At 32.3% G+C, this 19,545-nt stretch overlaps 1 protein-coding gene across 1 annotated transcript in view; it reads right to left on the minus strand.

The window, feature by feature from the left end:
* Positions 1-19,545, minus strand: part of LRRIQ3 (leucine-rich repeats and IQ motif containing 3) — a 72,446-nt gene that overhangs the window by 22,384 nt on the left and 30,517 nt on the right. Inside the window, exon 6 of the mRNA XM_004679518.2 lies at positions 913-1,042. Coding sequence (XP_004679575.1) covers positions 913-1,042 — 130 coding nt within the window. The remainder of the gene's footprint in view (positions 1-912; positions 1,043-19,545) is intronic.

The raw sequence follows: 19,545 nt of genomic DNA on the forward strand, positions 1-19,545 counted from the left end.
CTCCTGACCTGCCTGCTGCTCCCCTCAGCAGTGTACTTTGTCGATCTGCCTGTTCTGCCCCCTACTCTGTCTCTGGTGAATCCTCTTACTGCCCCAGAACCTCTGGCCTGTACCCTGGTTCTATACGCATGAATAAATACATCTTAAAAAAAAAAAATTAAAAGCCTGGATAGAGAGAGAAATGTTGCGTATAACATTTCAGTAACAGGAGAGAGAAATTTTTAGAGATGTTTCTGTACCATGTTCCCAGAGTTAACAATACTGTATCATACACTTGAAATTTTATTAAAGAAATAGGTCTGCTGTTATACAATTTTATCAAAATGATTTAGTAAAAGTTTAAGAGAAATCTTTGAGAGAATAATCCTTTCAAATGATTTTAGAACAATCATTTTACCATTCCCTTGTGAAAGCAGAGGTAAATAATGTCATCTGATAAGAAAACTATCAGAAAAAAATCCAGGAAAACAAATATTCATTTGACAAACAAAATTGTGTTAAATATGATAATATATTTTTATATAATAGAAAAGTATTATATACAAATCAAAGGAAATTTATTACCATTATTTAATTGAAATAACTCATATTAATCTGATACTTCTGATGACCTGAAGAAAGCACTTCCCCATTAGTCATACAGTAACATAGCTGAAAATTCAATATGGTTTTTGATAATACCTCTCTTAATTCACAATCTGTACACAAAATTAGATTCCAGAGATTGACAAAATGACTTTCTGACTATGCATCGTTATAAAATATTACATGAAATTTGAGTATTTATCTACAAGTCTCAACATATACTACATGGTGTTCTATATACAGTGCAAAATTAACATGCCCAATTTCTAATGAATTTAATTATTTATCAAAACATGTTAATACTGTGTAAATAGTTGTATAACTAACCTTTTTTAATGAGATGTCTTGATAGTTTTGATTTTGTACTGGTAACTTTTGTTTTAAATTCATGTGAAATAGTAGGAATATGTTCTCTCTCTTCAGTAAAACTTTTTAAATAAACAGAACTTTGTATATTCTATGAAAACAAAATGAAAGCAATGACAACAATATTTCTCATTTATAATTTAGTATTTCAAAAGAGTACTCAAATATTAAATATTCTCATGGTTGTGTTTCATTTAAAGACAATAAAAACCTGTGTGGTAAGAAAAGTTCATAAAAAGTGAAAAGAAGGCCCTCCCTAGTGGCTCAGCAGGTTAAAGCACAGCACTAAGAAGCATAAGCCACTTCAGCATGAGTTCAGTCCTGGCATGCCCCGAGGTGATCCACAAGGCGTGGCAGACCTCTCCTGACCTGCCCCTGCTCCCCTCAGCAGTGTACTTCGTGGATCTGCCTGTTCTGCTTCCCTCTCTCTCTGGTGAAGCTTCTCACTGCCCCTGTACCTCTGGCCTTTATCCCAGTTCTGTATGCATAAATAAATAAATCTTAAAAAAGAAAAGTGAAAAGAACTCCATTTTGATAAACTGTACTTCTCTTAGCATTTTTGATATGCTTTGGAAAGTGTTTTAAGGGAAACTGAGGAAAAGGGGGACCTGTCAGGGAGTGCCATGAGAAAAGGAATCAGATGGGAGAAGAAGTAAGAAATAAACAATGAGAAGCAAGATAGTGTTGTCCAGAAAGTCTAAAGGAAGATTCAGAGTAAGAAAGGGAGGAACAAAATTATTTCACAGATGACTAAAAGTAACCTAAAGAATGAGAAATGGGGTCAGAATTGTCATGTTTTCAAAGTACATATGAATCAGATATGTGAGAGGAATAATAAGTGGATTTTTAAAGAGGACTTGGAGGAGATAGAAGACACTTGGAAGATAGGTAAGTGAGAGACCCATGGGATGGTTGACAATGACAGCCTTTCTACTGAATTATACTTTGGTTTTGATTCTATCCATCCAGAATTGCTTGGCCCCTTCTGCCCCTTTTCCTATAGTTCCCTGCTGTAAGGTGCTTTTGATTTGTGGTAAGCTTTCTTTCCTCAGTAGCCCTGCTATGGAGGAAATTTACCCATAAGGGGATGGGTAATTTTGGGTGTTTCATTGGGAAACTATATTCTTTCTCTTTTCTCTATTTTGTACTAATTCTATTAAAGTTCTCCTCTATTTAAGTTTTTATGTACTAAAAGTCTGTTTATCTTTATGTGGTACATGGCAGGAAATATTTACAGCATGCAACTTTGTGGGCCTTGGAGTGCACATCATTCTGCCTGCTAACATCTATACATGACAAAATTACTTTGTTACAAAAGAGGTGGTTTTAAGCATATATATTCTCATTATATTTAGAAATTTTCCTTAAGTGGCCAAGAATGATAATATAAAAGCTCACAATATCCAAACATTATCAAAGTATGGTATCATCTTAAGTGATGTTGCTTCTATTTTCATTTGGGTCTAAGTCTACTAGACAAAGTCTAACAAAAAAAGTGGAGAGCTCCATTTTGTAACCAAATCTGTAACAATCAACTCCAAAGACTTTTCATCATCAAATTATCTATCAGTCATCTTCATCTTCATTTTTGTATCTTCCAACTTTTATGAATTTTGTTCTACTTCGATAACTTCTACCTGGCTGTCTTTCCTAACAAAATAAGTCAACATATATTAAAAATAAGCTTTTTCATATTCACTTACAATAAATATTTCATGCTAAACATTTCTGACTCTGGAATGCAAGGTTAATTTTTAAGCCTCCATGGTTTGAGTTTCCCAAATTAGTGTTTTAAAAGTTTTCTTTACACATTATCTAATTATGCAAATGAGAGCCCTTTGGCTTTAAAAGAAATTATAAGTTTTTTATAAAAGTAGAGTAAAAAAGAGTCAATTTATAGTATCTACTTACCCCTGTTGTGGGACCAGTGCCTCTAAAAGGACAAGATAATCTATTCTCAATATGTGCAGGGTAAGCCTGTTTCAATCAGTATCACCTTGGAGTGGGGAAGTAAGGTCAATCTAGACCTTGGTGACCTTGGGAACTCCATTGCCATTACTTAAAGAATGCAAATTACTCTGCTTTAACAGCAAAGAGGCCCAAGGAGTAAGAAGTTTTTGTCCTTGAATCAGTTCTTTGCCCTTCCCTAGTTGAAGAGATGGTCACTCCCAAAACACTCTTTTTTTCTTCTTCCTAATTAAAAATGTGATCACAGCTTCCCCTTTTCATGACCCAGAAGAATGCAGTTTAAAAGGTATCTTCCAGGCATAGTCAAACCTAGTGAATTTGTTCTTCTTATCTGAGAAATTAATCATTTTACTCTCTTGAGTAAAAGATGAGATTGCCCCCTCCTCATGTAAAGATGTCTCTCTCCTCTCTTTGAGATCCAGGTCCCTAGATATACATCCTTAGTTTGACCCACTTTTTATAGCCTTGTAAGGCCATGTGACTTCTTCATCCATTATGTTATTAAATTGATTTTTCCTTTGCCAACCCACCTTATTTTGTGAATACTCATCCAGACTAAGATGAAGCCAGAAAGGTGAAGGATTTTCCCTGTACCCTGATATTATACAATTTATATCATTCTGTATATGAACAGCATTTATATTATCTAATATATTGCTAATTGTAAGTGGTTTTGTTATAGGACAGGGAGAGAGAGACAACACTGAACCCTCAAACCTGCCTGCTATAAATAGGTTCTGCCATCCACTGCATCAAGACAAAACATGTATTTAATGAAAAAGGACTAATACAGTGAGTATACAATATGGAAGACAAAGAATATAATTTCTAAATCAAACACCTGAAGTTACCCATCCCCTCATGTGCAAAAGTCAACCCAAAAATGACTGGTCCAAAGCAAGGCCTGAAAGCCCGCCACAAGACTTAAAGCATCTTCTGGCCAGGACCCATAGATAAGGTTCATAAATGGCCAGACAAGTCTGGGAGGAAAAGGGCAAAATCAAAATCAATATAAACACTTCCATAGTCAACCTCCCTACCACATCTCTTTCAACCAGTCCAGGGTCAACAAATAAACGTGGTTTTTTCACATGTCTCCCTTTGCTCCATGTGGCTTCCTCAGGTCTCCTGGCTTTCCATCCTGCTTCCTTCTCCCTCAGATTCCTTCTCTTCTTTTCTCAGCTCAGCTCCACCCTATTTCTGGGTGGGGCAAGGAACCTGGAACTTCCCCTTTTCCTGGGACCTCCCAGTTACAGTTTCACTTCAAGGATCATCACCAAAACCTCCTTACAATCACAGGCAAGTAACTAGCCTCTTGATATTCTAAAACATGTGGAATTTCTTTCCACTTCCTTCTTAAGGAAGACATCATTTTTAAAAGTGCTAGTCCATATCTTAGATTTTCCATACAATATTCAATGAGATACCTATAAATGATGCTAAAATCGAAACCAAAGGAGTTGTACTTTTTGTCTGAACAGAATATGTAAGTTTGGTTGCAGTCTCTCATTAAGCTAGCAAGTAATCCCCTTCATGTTAGGGGAGGCTAATTTAGTGATCTCTGCATGGTAAGTGAATAGTTTTTATCAAAGCGGGTAAGTTACTCTTGACTTCAAGAGTAAGTTGTGGCTAATAATAAAAAAGAACTATGTAGTAAGGAGAAAGACAAAATAAATTTATTATAAAAGATTACTTTTAAGACATTTGTTCCTCTTCAAGGAGATAGCAGATTTAACTGCTATTTTGAAAATTGTTACCACCTTGAGTTTTATTCAATTATACTTTACCTTAAGAAAAAAAACTAGAAGTAATAATATTCTTAATTCACAAAGGATGACCAAAATAAACATAAGAGATTTATGGATATAGAAAGACTATGACATTTCTCTTATAAACTAAAAGTTTAGAAGGGAAATGACAGTAGTTGAATATTGTATTTTGCTACAAATGTCCAACTAAAGCATACAGAAAAAGTCATCAGTTATTCTCACAATGCACTGATTACACTGCCTAATAGCATAATATATAGTGTAAATATTAAGAATAACCTCTATCTTGTCCATTTATAGATCAAATTATAGAAAACTTACATTTTCTCTTCTATATAGTAAACATTTTGTTCATAACCTCCAAAGTACTGATTATGTTCTAAAGTCTAACATCACTAAGTACATTTCCTAATTACTCTTTTGAGGTCTAGAGTTGTAGTTTCTTTATCTGGAGAATTAGTGTACAACTTTGGGTGCTTCATTTCCTATTGTAGTATCATTTCACAGATAGCAAAAAGGATGGCAAAATTGATTAGTTTATCAACACATATGTAAAGGAGTCACAGTTGGTGCCACACTAGGCATTTGATACATAGTTACTTTTTGGTGTATATATATTTCTCCAAATACTTCATAATGTAATGATTAATCCTATGTAGATGTAAAACGTGAGAAGCAAGATAAAGACATTGAAGGTGGAAAACACAGAAGAAAGCCTAAACTCAAAGTTAAACACATCCCAGGGGAAAAAAAAAAATGAATTTTTTAAATGTTATGTATTAATTAAATATTTAGAATAATATTTTTCAATCATTAAATAGAATAAATATAAAATGAAAAAAATGTAGTATGTATGAGTAATGTAAATTAATTCTGGTTATGTAATTTCAAATGAAACAAACTAAATGGCAATGCAAAATTTCAAGATAGGCAATCAAATAGAAGTTTCTAAAGAAAAAAAACTTTTTTCTTTATGTGAAATATAGAACTCATGAATCTATATTTTTTTGTATATTTAAAAATAAATGAATGAAAAGAGGAAAAAGAGCAACAAATGAGGCTGCCAATGTTTTACTGACGCTTAGATTGCTTTTCTTTAAACACTAAGTGAATCCTACATTTTAGAGTTTATGTAATAAATTGGGGCTTAGAATCTGAGGATTTTTCTCTTTTTACCATAAAAATATCTCAATAAATTAACATAATATCCATATTCATAATTATGTTTCAAAAGTGAAGTATATTATTACCAAGTTAAATATGCCTCATAAAATCATAATGATAAATTCTCAAATTGATTCAATAATAATTATTTGGATAATATTTTCTAAAAATTGAGGTTTTAGTCTCCTCCAGATGGGAATAATGTCATTTTGGAAGTACAGAATCTTTGTAAGTAGTACTTCAATTAAACTTTCATTACAATATCAAGATTTAAAATAACCATTTCAAATATGGTGTAATTATGCTTCCTTCCCAACAAATGCCAGGAAGCATAGAGACTGTACACAAATACTACATAGTAATATGGTGTGTGTGTATATCTACCATAGCCATAGATCTATACATTTATAGATATACCATATCTATATCTGTATATCTATATCATTGCAGATATATATATATATACACACACATACACACACTCATATACATATACATACATAGTGCATATGAATATATACACACTAGGGGTCTCTCCAGACTTTTTAAGTGAATATTATCAGCAAAAACCCATGTTTAAATGGACTATCTCTAAAACTATCTTAAATAGACTAGAGAACAGCCATTTAATTTAAAAATTAATGTATTTCCCATCAAGTCAAGATGCTTAAATTTGTTTTAAGAAAATTTAGTGCTGTCAATTTCCAGATGAGTCATAAATCAAATCTTTTGTCATTCAAAGCTCAGAGCAATATTGATATACATTGAAATAGCCACTTTCTTTTACTTTAAACAAAGTTTCATTCTAAATAAATGGTAAATAATGGTGATTTTATTCATTTTGCTATCTTTTTATTAGAAAAAAGATGCACAAAAGGTTTTGTATTAGCAGTCTTTGCAAAGCTTTTTCTTTTTGATGATGACGATATGCGTCATTAATTTTAATGTGCTAATATTACCTTTTATGAAGAAGTAAATAATATCATGAACATTTTTATGTACATTTAAATGTTAAAACATGATGGCTTGGCTGAATTACTAAGTGTATTTCTCTTTTCAACTTTACACTTATCTTGTGTATACAGCTGATTTCCCTAGTGTCCAGAGATAGGTATTCATCCTGTTATCCTGGGAATGATGTGCATAATTCCTTTTGACACTGATGAGAGGTGAACACATAAATCCAGCCCACTTCAGTGAAAATTGACCCAAATTTTTTTTTTACCCTGAAGAGAAATACAGTAATAATATTTAAAGATAGGGAAAAATACAGTTAAATTCTCTAGATGTACCATTAACTAATGAGTTAGCAAACATTACACTTTGCCTGGAAGACAGTTAAGCTCCAGATTTGCTTTCTAGGTGGTCATGAATTCTAATAATCATAGCTCTCTATGTGATCACAAGAAACCTAAAAACATGAGTGATAGGTGTTTCACATATCAATGAACTGAAAAGTTAAGGTGAAAAAAGAAGTATTATTTTTATATATTTTAGTCTACCTCTACTTTCCATTAAAGGTCTCATGAAAATGAATGTGTGCATTTCCTAAACACAAACAATTTCATATGAGAATATACATTATTTCTACCTAAATACTATGCATTAATGTTAAAAAAATAACTTGTATAAAATTCTAATGGTGTTTATGAACTAGTATTTTCAAGAATATATTAGTATTCCTCAGATTTGGAGACAAATAAGCTGACATAATGAATCCGAGTAATTGTTATAAAGTATCTTACTCTTAGAGTAACATGCTGTTAAAAGTTAAGACTACCTAAAAAAACACTTTTAGTTTTAATTAACCTATTAAATATATGCTGTTTATTAATATCTATATAACTGATTTTAGCTTGTTACTATGTTTAGTCCATAGCATTATAAAAAAGTGAGTTCTATTTTAACGGTCATAGTCTGTATCTACTATCCTTTAACTTCTCTATATTTGAAGGGTATTTTAAAGTGTCTTGTATAACAGTACTAGAAAGAAAATATTTCATTTACATAGTTCACAATTTTGTAAGATTTTTGCACTGTGTTTTACTTTTAACTTGCATGTTATCTTATTCTTTCTCTTTTTACTGATAACCTCATACTAGGCTCAATACTAAGTAAAGTCCTCTTAGCTATTCTTTTTCATAGTGAGCATGGTAGGTTGATATTTTCAGAAAATATGCTAAAATGAATCATTTAAATTATAACATAATTTAAAATAATATAAGTAGAAATTGGATCATACTTCTCTTGAATACAACAAATGTAACATCAATAAACATTTGCTGAGTGCCTTCTATGTACATATAACCATGCTAGGTAAAGAGTGGCAAAAACAAATAAAATAGAGTTTTACATACCCAGGGGGAAAATGCATTCAAATTAAACAGCCACCTGCAAGGAAAGTAAAACTTAAACAGAAACTTAAATAGAAAAATACACAAGAAAAGTCATAGTAATGATATACCAATTATATCAAAGAAATTAATCCCACCTAATATTATGAGTTTGTTAAAAATATCTTGGCTGTGGGTAACATCAGGGATCTTATTCTTGTATTTGCTGCTGTAAGAAAAAAATGAAGAGGGGGCATACAAAGATGTACACATATGGTGATAACCTAATTCTAAAACAAAATGAAGTAAAGGTGAGTTTTCTGAAAGATTTATTGAAAGAAATTAAGGTAAATGGAAAAAAAAAAAAAGATATTTAGCTCCTAATATGAGATGGAGACCAGTGGCTTAACAGTAGAAAGAAGGCAATGTGCTGGAATGGAAGAGAGGTGGATAGAGGATACATAGCAAAAATTTTAAAGATTAGCCCTGTCTGAGAAAAAGAACAGACCTTACTCTCAATAATTGGTTGACCAATTTATAGCAGCCAAGACCAAATATGTTTAGTTTTAACAAGCTGAATTCTAATTTGGAATCTCTCACAATATAGCAAGGAAAAGCTACTGGCAAGATATAATGCTCTGATAATGCTCTATTTCTGTAATAATCATTTCCATTTTTTGGAACTATGAAATCTTCCACATACAGACTACACTTTTCTCCAAATTCTAGAAAATAAAAAGAGGACCTAATAATTTATTCCTGCTCATGACTTAAAACTAAGTCTGGTAATTTTTATCTCATTCTTTAGTCTACACTAGTAATTTGTTATCTTCCTTGGGCTACTTCACAAGCTTCCATACCAGCAATTCATTCCTCAGGATCAGTTTTCTCTTTCAGACTGTACTTCAGCATAGTGACTAAGCTTTGGTATCTGACTGATCTCACTAATACCATTTCTAGCAGATTCAATTTCTTTCTCAACCTAACCAATTTTACCACAATTAATATGCCATTTCCTATGAACTACAAGATAAAATTTATGCTTCAGTTATAAAATGAATAATATGTTAAAATCTGAAAACATTTTTAGGATGCTGAGTTCATTGAAATATATCTGTAGAAAGAAGGAATGCTAAGTAAGCAGTGTTGAAAAATCAGATTATGGTTAGCATAGACAAAACATGAAGTGAGTAGATATGAATAAATAAGGAGATGAAAAGGACAGGTGAAGACACTGAACCAGTTGAAGTGCACTGCTAGTAGAAAAGTAAGAAAAAAAGTTGAAAAGATAAAGAAATCATAAAAGCTCCATGGCAACTGAAATATATAGCTTTAATTATGTACTTTTACCTAGATTCTGGTGAAACATATAGATGTGCTGGTCTTTATTATATATTAGCTCAGCTAAACAACAAATTCCTAAAGGACAAAAAAATTTACCCTTTTTGAATTGCCATATTATATTGATGTTCAAAAAGCACTATACTTAGAACACAGAACTTGATAATTGAAACCAACTTCTAACATGCATATAAAAATATCTATACTTATATCTATTTATATGTATAATTTTTTGTGAATATATAGCTACTACTGTTAATATATGCAGGCAAAGATGATTTTCTGACAAAGACCATGAAATTTGCACTATACCATGTGTTCTATCAATGTGATAAATCAGTGCTTCTATAGATGGAATTATCATGAGTTATCTATCAAGTCTGAAAATTCTTTCTACTTATAAACCTTCAGAAACTTTTCTACACAATAGATCCATGCATGAATCTTAATTTTGTAGATGCTTAAAAATTATCAGGAGATAAATAATATATGTTCACATGAAGAGGAGTTTGTACATTGATTAATTTCAAAATTTGAACATAATGATAACAAAACAAATAATAAACATAATTAACAATAATAATAAAACAAATTTTAGGAGGTTAGATTTAAATGTTAAGCATAACACAAATAATGTTATTGACAATTTTTAAGACTGGACTTTTCCTTCAGTAGCATATTATTCAAATATAAAAATTCTACAATGCCCAAATTATTGTGGGGAATAGATGTTTAGATCTTAGAGTCTAGAAATAAACTGACATATCATGAATTGAGTTCTGAAAAGGAAACTAAAATGATTCAAGAGTAAAGAAGTTTTTTTTTCAAAAAATGGTGCTAGATATCTATATAGCCACTTATAAAAGAATTATTCTGAACCACTATCTCATTCTATATAAAATTAACTGAAAACAAATTGCACACATAAATTTAAGAGATAAAAAAATTCTAACATTCTTAGCAGTAAAAAGAAATACAGCTCTGAGGCCTTCATTTAGACAATGATTTTTTAAATTCAACATGAAAAACTTAAGTAGCAAAAAGCTCAATAAACTATACTTCATCAAATTAAAAGTTTTCTTCTTCAAAGGATGCAATTAAGACAACGAGAAGTCAACATATGCAATGGGAAAAATATTTTCAAATCACATACATGGAAAGAGATATCAAAAACATATAAACAATTAATATAACTCAATAACAAAATGATATCTGACTGTAAATTGATCAAATAATTTTTAGAAGAAAAGCAAATGACAATTAATTCGTAGAATTATAGCTAAAGAAAACTCCTATCCTGATCAAAGGATTTGAATAAACAATTTGCCAGAAAATATCTATAAATGGCTAATAAATACATTAAAATATTTTCAGCATAGTCATTGGATAAATGCAAATCAATATAATAAAGTACTAGTTTATATCTTCTAGTATGTCTATAATCAAAAACCCAGACAATAAAATGTGTTAGTGAGGATATGAAGAAATTAGAACTCCCATTCTTTAATGATATAAATGTAAAATGGTACAGGTGCTATGGGAAAAGCTGTAAGAGTTTCTCGAAAATTAAACATAGAACTACCATATCATCCAGTAATTCCATTGCTTAGCATATACCAAAACAAACTGAAAAAAATGTCAACACTAGTACTTATAAATGTATGTTTATAGCAGCATTATTAATAATAGGTATAAATTGTAAGCAAGCAAACAAATGAAAGGGTTTAAATCATGGTATACTAATAACTGGAATATTATGCAGTTGTAAAAATTAAGTACAGACATAAGTTGCACATGGATGAATCTTGAATATATGTCAAATAAATTACACCAAATACAAAAGACTACAGCAAAGATGAACAGTACTCAAAGAACTGGACAAGGATTCAGAAAATTTTCAATATGCATGAAGGAGAGACTCAAAAATGAAATATACAAAAGAGAAAAGGATTGTAAACAACATAATATTTTACTAATGAATAACAAACCTCTGACCACAAGATTTTTGGATCCATTGCAACTTAGCTTTGGATAGAATTGTATCCAGGTTACCATTTAATAATTCAGATGGAAAATAGTGTGTCATCTAATATTTTGAATTTTATTTTATAATATGGTTTCATAAAGCATATTTCTAGCAATACTACTTTTCTTTATTTCTTTTTTGTTATATTCTGTACCCTTTGCATTTGCTTTCTATCATGTGCTATAGCAAAACTATCATTTGTTCCCCAATGTTGACTTTCCTTGACCCTCATCATAGAAACCTTGGTTTCTGTTTGAGAACCTGTCAGTACAAAATCTACATATTTCAGCTTTATTTATTTATTTATTTATTTATTTATTTATTTATTTGCAGCTGAATGTGATAATGTGACTAAATTCTGGTAAAAAATAAACTGTGAGACACCATTTAGGAACTTAAAAAATATCTACATTACTCTTCTTTGATTTATATGATGATTTGTATGTTGACAGAAGATTACCTGTGATGGCCAAGCAGAGGCAGTTGATTTAGAACCTGAATTGATCTTTGAACAGAAGCCAAGCAAAGAGGAGCATTATATAAAAGTCCTTCATGGAATAGTGTCATCAGATCAGTCCTAGATAGTATACTTCTAGAATTTTACATGAAAGAATAAACTACCTTGTTTAAGGTGGCAGAATTTTGAATCTCTAATATAAAACTGAATCCAATTTAGGCTGACACCAAATGGTAGTTAGAAGTGGAAGGCTATAAATAATGATACAGTAGCACTGCCTTTACACAGGATCTTAGTGCCAGGTGGTAAGAACTCAAGTTACTGCAGTCTGAAGAGCACCCTACTTTTACTGCCTCAATACATTTTAATTTGAAAAGCAGTCCACATACCAATTAGTTTATGGTGTTAGAGGAAACTGTATAACAAGTTGTGAATTTAAGTGTTAGATGTCACTTATTGCGTAGAGTCTTACGAGAAAAGTAAACCTGGCTATAGCTAGCCAGCATGAAATCAGAAAATAAAGTAGAAAAATAAATTTATTGAGGCAGGTCCTCTCAGCTGGTATCTGCAATTTAAGTTTACTGAGATTCTAGCAGCAGAGTATTGGACAGACAAAATATTAACAGCTCTGCTCCTCACATTGAAGCAGTTTCAATAGGGATTCCAAAGTGGAAATAATATTGATATCCTAAGGTATAAATATCTGTAGGCAAAGACAGGATTATAAACTAAGTCTGACAAGTTCTTTGTAGTTACTTAACCATAAAACCTATGAAATCAGATAAGTCAGAGGCCTACAAGGTTTTGAAGAAAATGTATTGCCAAAGAAATTAAGTCAGGCCTTAGAACACCTGTGCTTCCTCAATCTCTAAAGGAACCCAGAGACCTTGTAACCTATTATGCTATGAAACTGAGAAATACTCAAGGATGAAACTCTAAGTTTATTTCTAATGGCTATAGATGATAATGGACAGACAGAATCTTACACGGGGAAGATTCAGAAGATTTTCCAGAAAGTTAACACTCTTGTTATAGAAGTGTTCACTATTTCTTTTAACATTTATTTATTTATTCATACAGGACTGGAGAAGACCTGGGAAGCAGGAGTAGTGAGAGGATTCACCAGAGACAGAATAGCGAGCAGAACAGGCAGATCAAAGACGTACGCTGCTGAGGGGAGCAGCCGGCGAGACAGGAGAGGTCTACTGTGTCCATATGGATCACCTCTGGGGTTGGGCATTGAACTCACATTGAAAAGCCTGTGGCTAGCTTGCAGTGCTGTAACCTAACCTGTTGCAACACCAAGGAGGGTCTGGTCACTATTTCTATCAGATAGATCTGGTAAACTGCTATGGGGGCAGGGGTCAATGTTCTCCACTCCATTTTTCTAGTAGGAAGTTTTTATTATGGTTACTCTATCTTTATGTCACCTTATATACTGAGTATGGGAATGACGTAATTTAAATTTTTAATTACATGTTGCTAGACCATGAAGTGTTGCATACATCCTAATATTGAAATGAGGACAACTGAACATATATTAGTATACTAATTGGAATTAAGTTTGGTTGAAAGGAGTGAGATATTCAATTTTGTAGATTTCAGTTATAATTTTTATTATATTTCTTCTTCCTTGGATTTAACTTGTTCTTCCCTTTCTACTTTCCAAAAGCATAAACTAAAATTATTGCTTTGAGCCTTTTTTCTTTTCTAATATAAGTACTCAATGATGTAAATTTACCTCTGCATTGCTTTCTCTTGCATCCCACACATTTTGATGTTGTTTTTATTCTCAACTAGCTCAAAGTAGTGTTAAACTTCTCTTGAGATTGTTTTTTTGAGTTATTTGAAAGTGTTAGTTTGTCTACCTCTAAAAAATTTGGAATTTTCCTGCTTTTTTCTGTTACCAGCATCTTGTTTCATCCCATATAATCTGAAAGAAAATTACTATATGACTTATCTAAGTTCTATCTAGTTTATTTTTATCCTTTGCCATATAACTGATCTCTTTTGCCACATCCTTTCTCCCCATCCTACAATAGTAACTAATAATTTAGGAAAATAGCCTGGATGTTTGCTTTATTTATTTTTTTTCACTTCTAGATATATCACATATAAATAAAATCAGATAGTGTTTGTCTTTCTACCACTGCTGATTTCACTAATCATATATACTTCTAGGTATAGTCATGTTGTTGCACACACATCTACTAATTTTCCTGGTTACCAATAAGCACTTAGGTTTTTTCCAATTTTTGGCTAGTGTAAATAATATGCAATAAACATGTAACGTATGGGGAAATACATCTCTTCACATTAGTGCTTTTGTATATTTGGGTGCATACCCAGAGGTGAGCTAACTGAATGGTATGAAATTTCTTTTTTTTAACTTTTTTGGGAATGTCTATACTTCTTTTTATAACTGGCCACAACAATTTACAGTATACATCTTGTATACCTATAGTCTCTGGGATTTCCTTACTCTCTATATCCTCTCTAGCCCTTGCTGTTTCTTGTCTTTTTAAAACAACCTTACTGAAAAATACAAGACTGCTTATATTTAAAGTATACAGTTTGAAATATTTTTCAACTTTTATTGAGTTACAAATAATATGCCAAAACTGTACATGTTTACCTGCAAATTTTTACCTGTGTATTCACTCATGAAATTATTACCACAATCATGATAATTATTTATAATTTACCTCTCTTATGCTCTCTGCCTCTCATTCCATCCTTGCTTTCTGTTACTTTAATACTTTTTATTTGAAGTATCATTGGTTAACATCCTTGCTACTGTCTTGCAAGTATAGGATTTCCACTTCAGGAATTTCCATGGTGTACCCACCAACGTAGGCACAAGAAAAAATATCAATATCATTTATCAGAGAAATGCAAAATCCAATGAGATACCACCTCACACCAGAAGAAGCTTAGAAACAAGTGCTAGCGAGGATGTGGAGACAAAGGAACAACTCTCTTATATCATTAATGGGAATGTTTTGCCCCTGTGTAAAGCAATATGGAGGTTTCTCAAAAAATATATAAATGGATCCTCCTGATCATCCAGTAATTCTACTTCAGATACTCATCTGAAAATATAAAAACTAACTCAAAAGTAAACCTGCAGTGCTGTAGTTATTGCAGCACTATTTACAATAGTCAAAATACAGAAACAATATAAATACCCCAGTGCAAATGAGTAGATCAAGAAGATGTAATGTATAAAACAATGGAATTTTACACAACAATCAAAACAATAAACATGCCATTTGAAGTAAAATGGATAGAGCAGAAAGGGATTATACAAAGCAAAATTAGCCAGAAGGGGAAAGATACATACCAAATGCAGTCACTTATATGTGGAATATAGAGAAAACAAATTCTCAAAGACAAACTTTAAAAGAAACCTTTGAAACTATCCAAGAACTGAGGGCAAGAAGATAAGGAGGGTGAGCGGTGAATAAAGGACACAGCAAGCACAACTGACTGTGTGCTCTTGTCTTTTGGATAATCATTCTTACAACTCTAAAGTGAAATCGAATTATTGTTTGGATTTGCATTTACCTAATACGAGGTAATAAACATTCTCCCGTGTGCATTTTGGACAGCTGTGTGTTCTTTGAAAGAAAAAAAAAAATGTCTATCCTGGTCCTCTCCTGTATTTTTGATTGAGTGAGTTGAGTTTTAAGAATTCTTATCTTTGGGCCCTCCCTGGTGGCGCAGCGGGTTAAAGCCCAACACCAAGAAGCTTAAGCCACTTCCACATGAGTTCGATCCCCGCCTGCCTCGGAGGAGATCCACATGGCGTGGCAGACCTCTCCTGACTGGCCCACTGCTCCCCTCAGCAGTGAACTTCGTAGATCTGCCTGTTCTGCTCCCTGCTCTGTCTCTGGTGAATCCTCTCACCCTCCGCATCTCTGGCCTGTATTCTAGTTCTATATAAATAAATAAATAAATCTTAAAAAAAAAAAAAAAAGAATTCTTATCTTTGTTGAGTTTTAAGAATTCTTCATGCAATTTGAATATTAACCCTTTTCAAGATGTATATTTTGGAAATATTCTCTCACAGCTAGAAGAATGCCTTTTTAATCTATGATAGTTTCTTTCACCACAGAGAAACGTAAGTTTAATGTAGTCCCACTTGTTTACTTTTGCTTTTGTTTCCCTTACCATTGAAATCAAATCCCCAAGATAGCTCTAAAGGGCTAATGCCAAGGAGCACTAATATATTTTTTTTTTTTTTTTCTATGTATAGCATTGTTTCTCCTTCTCTCCTTTTGACTTTTGGGAGTGTAACTACTCATACTGTATCCTTTGGAAGATTCATGTTTTCAATATAGGTAATAAGTACAAAACATAGGTAAAAAGAATATCTTGTCTAATCCCAGTTACTAAAATTTTGTAGAGGAACTTTAAGCTAAAGCCCCAGGTAGGATTTGCTTTATCAGCTATTAATTCCCAAATATATTATTTCCATTGGTGACTTTGGAGAAAAGTGTTAATCATGTAAAAACATTTCAAACATTATAGAGTATTCCAGCAAAAAATATGCATCATAATAGTATCCAGATTTCCCTAAATTCCATTATTACACTATACAAATTTCCCTAAAATAGTATCAAATGATCACATGTCAGTCTATATTTTTGTTATATTTTAGTCTGTTTTTCCAGAGGAACAACCACCTTCTGACCAATATTTTTTCAAGTTATAGATAAAAAAAGTGTCTATAACAATTGTTCCAGATCCTCAATTTTTCCTATTCTTACCCAGCTTTCAATTTGATCCTTTCTCATGCTACTGCTTTTTGGTTCTGTAAGTAAAATTTATTGTTATCTTATAACTCAGAATATTAATATGATTTCTCTCTTTGCAATACATTTCCTAAATAAAAGCAACTTGAACTCTTTCTTCTCTTTCCATTTCTCTTTCTATCTAAATTTTCAGCCCTTTAAATTAAGCACACTTTGTCCTCAAATAAGAACAGATTCACACATTAATAGCATTCTTCAATCTGAAACATTCTTGAATCTGAATCCAGAATTCCATTCTTGACCAATATTTTCCATTACTTTTCCAACATCTTTTTTCCTTTGTTAACTTACACTATGAAATGCTGATATTCTCTCACTCTTTTCCGTAAACCTTAATCTTGTTGATATTTCTTAAGCTCAAGTTTCTTTAAGCAATCTATGATATCAATTGCCCACCCTACAGTTTCCAGCACAGCAAACTCCAAGTCACTAAAGACTAGATACATGAATAGTAAATAATAAAAGGCTAGCAATGAATCAAAGAAGCTGAAGATGAGACTCAAAATAAGTCAGGAGAAGATGCAAAGCCATCTTTATATCTACGTGAATACCTAAAAGATGAAATTACAATTAAAATTATTTAATTAGTTTAAGAAATTGCATTGAAGACCACTACTATATTGTCTTATGAATGGTAACTATAAGTAGTGAATAATTATGAGACAATGTATTTATAGAACAGTTCTTAATAAATTATAATAGCAATACAATTAACAGACTGATTTTTTTTTATTAAAAAGTTTATTTTTATCCTTTGCCATATAACTGATCTCTTTTGCCACATCCTTTCTCCCCATCCTACAATAGTAACTAATAATTTAGGAAAATAGCCTGGATGTTTGCTTTATTTATTTTTTTTCACTTCTAGATATATCACATATAAATAAAATCAGATAGTGTTTGTCTTTCTACCACTGCTGATTTCACTAATCATATATACTTCTAGGTATAGTCATGTTGTTGCACACACATCTACTAATTTTCCTGGTTACCAATAAGCACTTAGGTTTTTTCCAATTTTTGGCTAGTGTAAATAATATGCAATAAACATGTAACGTATGGGGAAATACATCTCTTCACATTAGTGCTTTTGTATATTTGGGTGCATACCCAGAGGTGAGCTAACTGAATGGTATGAAATTTCTTTTTTTTAACTTTTTTGGGAATGTCTATACTTCTTTTTATAACTGGCCACAACAATTTACAGTATACATCTTGTATACCTATAGTCTCTGGGATTTCCTTACTCTCTATATCCTCTCTAGCCCTTGCTGTTTCTTGTCTTTTTAAAACAACCTTACTGAAAAATACAAGACTGCTTATATTTAAAGTATACAGTTTGAAATATTTTTCAACTTTTATTGAGTTACAAATAATATGCCAAAACTGTACATGTTTACCTGCAAATTTTTACCTGTGTATTCACTCATGAAATTATTACCACAATCATGATAATTATTTATAATTTACCTCTCTTATGCTCTCTGCCTCTCATTCCATCCTTGCTTTCTGTTACTTTAATACTTTTTATTTGAAGTATCATTGGTTAACATCCTTGCTACTGTCTTGCAAGTATAGGATTTCCACTTCAGGAATTTCCATGGTGTACCCACCAACGTAGGCACAAGAAAAAATATCAATATCATTTATCAGAGAAATGCAAAATCCAATGAGATACCACCTCACACCAGAAGAAGCTTAGAAACAAGTGCTAGCGAGGATGTGGAGACAAAGGAACAACTCTCTTATATCATTAATGGGAATGTTTTGCCCCTGTGTAAAGCAATATGGAGGTTTCTCAAAAAATATATAAATGGATCCTCCTGATCATCCAGTAATTCTACTTCAGATACTCATCTGAAAATATAAAAACTAACTCAAAAGTAAACCTGCAGTGCTGTAGTTATTGCAGCACTATTTACAATAGTCAAAATACAGAAACAATATAAATACCCCAGTGCAAATGAGTAGATCAAGAAGATGTAATGTATAAAACAATGGAATTTTACACAACAATCAAAACAATAAACATGCCATTTGAAGTAAAATGGATAGAGCAGAAAGGGATTATACAAAGCAAAATTAGCCAGAAGGGGAAAGATACATACCAAATGCAGTCACTTATATGTGGAATATAGAGAAAACAAATTCTCAAAGACAAACTTTAAAAGAAACCTTTGAAACTATCCAAGAACTGAGGGCAAGAAGATAAGGAGGGTGAGCGGTGAATAAAGGACACAGCAAGCACAACTGACTGTGTGCTCTTGTCTTTTGGATAATCATTCTTACAACTCTAAAGTGAAATCGAATTATTGTTTGGATTTGCATTTACCTAATACGAGGTAATAAACATTCTCCCGTGTGCATTTTGGACAGCTGTGTGTTCTTTGAAAGAAAAAAAAAAATGTCTATCCTGGTCCTCTCCTGTATTTTTGATTGAGTGAGTTGAGTTTTAAGAATTCTTATCTTTGGGCCCTCCCTGGTGGCGCAGCGGGTTAAAGCCCAACACCAAGAAGCTTAAGCCACTTCCACATGAGTTCGATCCCCGCCTGCCTCGGAGGAGATCCACATGGCGTGGCAGACCTCTCCTGACTGGCCCACTGCTCCCCTCAGCAGTGAACTTCGTAGATCTGCCTGTTCTGCTCCCTGCTCTGTCTCTGGTGAATCCTCTCACCCTCCGCATCTCTGGCCTGTATTCTAGTTCTATATAAATAAATAA

This window comes from Condylura cristata, unplaced genomic scaffold, assembly GCF_000260355.1.
Source record: "Condylura cristata isolate star-nosed mole 26May11 unplaced genomic scaffold, ConCri1.0 scaffold00008, whole genome shotgun sequence".
In the NCBI taxonomy this organism is placed as follows: Eukaryota; Metazoa; Chordata; class Mammalia; order Eulipotyphla; family Talpidae; genus Condylura; species Condylura cristata.